Raw genomic sequence first — 3,575 nt, forward strand, 5'->3', positions numbered from 1 at the left:
AAGAACCCAGATCCTCAAGCCGGACACTGATCAAACAGGAATCAGTATCAAAATCACAACACCGCAGAAAAACATCTCCACTCTTTGTGACACCCAGCACAGCCCCCCCAAACCAACATTCAAATAGTCAAGAGTGGCCCCGGGTAAGGGGATACCCAGCACATTTACATCCCTGCACCTGCCCTGCTGCCCACAGCAGAGGCACCAAAATCCCCCCCAGCAGCAGCAGCAGCTCTATAAAGCTCCTCTTGCCATCCCTGACACTCCACCAACAGCAGCCACTGACCTGCCTCAGGCTCTGCTGCCACAGCCCCCTTGGCCAGCACAGCTCTGCTCCCCAGCTCGCACCATGGAAGCTTGTCACCCTCCACAGAAATTCAATGTCACTTCATATGGGGTCTTAACTGTGGCCATCATCACCGTGGAGGTGTTTGTGGGCATGTGGATAAATGCTTTCATCGTTTGTGTGCTTTGCATTGCCTGGGTCAAAAAGAAAACTCTGAACTCTAATGAGAAGATCTTGCTGCTGCTGGGATGCTCCAGGTTTTGGTATTTGTGCATCGTTTGGATATATAAATTTCTTTCCTTTATTTATCCCAATTACCTTTATGTTCAAAGTATACTTCAACTAGCTGTATTTTTTCAAGCCTTTTTTAATCATTGCAACTTGTGGTTTTCAGCCTCTCTTTGTGGTTTTTATTGTATAAAAATTGCCAATTTCAGGAACAGCTTCTTCAGCTACCTGAAAGTAAAAATTGACAGGATGGTGCCCAGGCTTTTGTTGGGATCAGGGATTTTAGCTTTGGCTGTCAGCATCGTTGCCTATGACATCGCTGATAAACCACACTGCAACAGAAATTCCACAAGACAAGGAAATTTGGGGACAGCAAATATCAAAATGGATGAACATTTTTTCCCTTCTTTTTTTCTCGCTGGCTTTGAATATGCTGCTTCATTCCTGGTAGTCATCTTTGCTGCTGTTTTCCTTCTCTTTTCTCTCTGGAGACACAAGCGCACAATGCAGACCAACTCCATGAAGGACCTCAGCATGGATGCCCACATCAGAGCCATGAAATCTATTTTCTCCTTCTTAGTGGTTTACAGCATCAACTTTGTATGTTTGGTCTTAAATATGGTTTATGTCACGAAGAAGGCAAATCAACTGACATTTCTCATTTTAGTATTTCAGTACATTTTTCCGGGTCTTCACTCCCTTATTCTGGTTTTCAGCAATCCCAAATTAGAAAAGGCACTGCTAAAGATTCTTCCCTTAGAAAGAAGTGTAAAACGCAAGGTTTGCATGAGTTAGGAGCTGTAATAAAATCTGGAGCCCATGCAAAATGGTAATATTACATTATAGAAAACAAGTAGTTTAATCTCTAGTGCAACTTTCCAAGCATTGTATGTGATACAAATGTTCTCATCACTGATATTAAGAATATATAATTCAAATACTATGAACTAAATTAATGTGACTTACACAATATATTTTCAATTATAATTTCATGTAGATAATTATTTGAGTTTAATTATTGTCAGTAACAAAGTTTATTTAGACCTGGTACAGGGGCTGGCTGTAAAAGGGTAGTAAAAATACTGCAAACTGGCCACCAAATGCTCTGGCATTTTCTGAATGAAACAACTGAAATCAACTGCAGGGTTTCTCTCTATTTTGGAACACCTTTCCTTCTGCTGTGGCCCTTCTGTGTGATATATTATGGGCTGTATCAGTGCCTGGCAGTGGCTGATAGCTCAGTGTGAACACACTGAGCCCTGTCACTCACCAGAGGTGGTCACTGAGCCACAAAGAGCGAGGCAGGAACGGCCCTGGGGAGCTCAGGGGGTGCAGAGCCCCCTTCCCACTCCAGCCCTACGTGTCCTCTGTGCCTCACTGCCTGCAAGGACAGGATTGCCTGCTCTGTGGGACTGCTCTCCTGGCCTGCTCTGACCTGGAGATGAGATTGGCTTTTCCCAGTGCACTCCGGCTCAGTGAAACACCCAAGTTTTGTTCTGGATCAGGGAAACAGCACAAAAAGGGAGTGGAGGAGACAACTTACTGGAACTGACTGCACTTTCATTTTCCTTCTCCCTGTGCTGCTGTGGGGGAGGAGGTGGAAGAGCTGGGGATGAAGGAGGGAAGTTGAGCTTCAGATGAAAGGGTGGTACAGGCAGCGGGTTCTAGTTTGTGTTTATTTCTCATCATCCTACTGTACTTTTAGTGGGTAAATAAATTCATTTTCTGCACATCAAGTCTGTTTCATCTGTGACAGTAACTGGTTAGTGATTTCACTCTATTTTTCTCATCCATCAGCTTTCCATCCTATTTTCCACCCCATTTATGGGTGACAGTGAAGGAACAGCTGAGTGGGCATCTGGCTGCTCCCTGAGGGCAACCCATCACAGCAGGTGAAACATGCAGAATGGAGCAGAACCTGAACTGGTCACTTTTACCACCAGCTCAGGTCCAGAGGCAGATTGTAAGCATCTCTTCTGGACACATCTCCCCTGCGAAAGACCTTGAAAGGACAAAAAAAGCCACACATCCCTCCTTCCCCTGCTGCTGCTCATGCACTTCATCCTTTAACATGACAATCCCAACCACTTTCACAGTAAAACCCTGGAAGATCCATCTCATGCCCTACATCCATTGCAACATCCATCCCTCACAACCTCACATGCCACAAGACTCAGGCAGGCAAAACCCAGCACCTTGCACATGTTACCACACAAAACACCACAGCCCCAGTGAACCATGCTGGGGTCCTTCTTTCCATCCCCATGAAACCCCTGAGAATGTGACAGCCAGCACAGAATCCCTGTCCTGTGCACCAGCCCCACTCAGCTGGCACTGCAGGGGACAGGGTGTCCATCAGCACAGCCACCATGCACAGCCCATGGGGACAGATGCAGGATGTGCCCAGCCTGGAGAAGCTGACACACGAGAGGTGCCAGAAATCAATGGGAATGGCTGCCCAGTGCTGGCCCAGGATGGAAAACTGCTCTGGGTCACATTCCAAGTCTTTATGACTGAGAAGAGAAAGTGTTAAAAATGCTTTTGCCATGGAAAGCTTTGATGAGCAGAAGCAGAACTCAGTACCACTTGCACACCATTCCTATTTCTAGAAATATGAAAATGGCTGAAAACAATGCTAAAAAAAAGGCAGTGCTCCAGTACCCTTGGTAGTCACAGCTGTCTGAAAGCAGCAAGGGAGGAGCACATTTTCCCTTTTGCTGGGCCAGGAATGGAAGATTCAGGCTGTTGGACCCATGTGTCAAGTGAAAGTTCAGCATTAACATCTCAGCTTCATCCAGAAGAGGCAAGTACATCCCAATTCCAAGAAATGAGACAGGCATCACCAGAGGCTGCAAGTCCATGTAGAACCTCCTGGTTGACTCAATGACAGAAGCAAAGATGCAAAGGCCACGGACATCAGCAGAGCAAGCAGAACCACAGTCCAAGATGCTTTTGTGAATCAGGTAGGATCAAGACTATTTTTTTCCCTGGCAATATGTGTAAATTCCATTGCAGTAACTCTAAACATTGCAGTGATTTACAGTATTGGTACATTTAAACA

The 3,575-nt window shown here is 45.6% G+C and overlaps 1 protein-coding gene across 1 annotated transcript; it reads left to right on the plus strand.

Annotated features, from left to right (window-relative positions):
* Positions 1 to 349: 349 nt before the first annotated feature.
* LOC136555053 (taste receptor type 2 member 105-like) lies at positions 350 to 1,309 on the plus strand. Its single transcript, XM_066547563.1, has one exon. The coding sequence runs from the start codon at positions 350 to 352 to the stop codon at positions 1,307 to 1,309; it is 960 nt and encodes a 319-aa protein (XP_066403660.1).
* The last annotated feature ends 2,266 nt before the right edge of the window (positions 1,310 to 3,575 follow it).

Source organism: Molothrus aeneus, chromosome 3 (genome assembly GCF_037042795.1).
Source record: "Molothrus aeneus isolate 106 chromosome 3, BPBGC_Maene_1.0, whole genome shotgun sequence".
Classification (NCBI taxonomy): Eukaryota; Metazoa; Chordata; class Aves; order Passeriformes; family Icteridae; genus Molothrus; species Molothrus aeneus.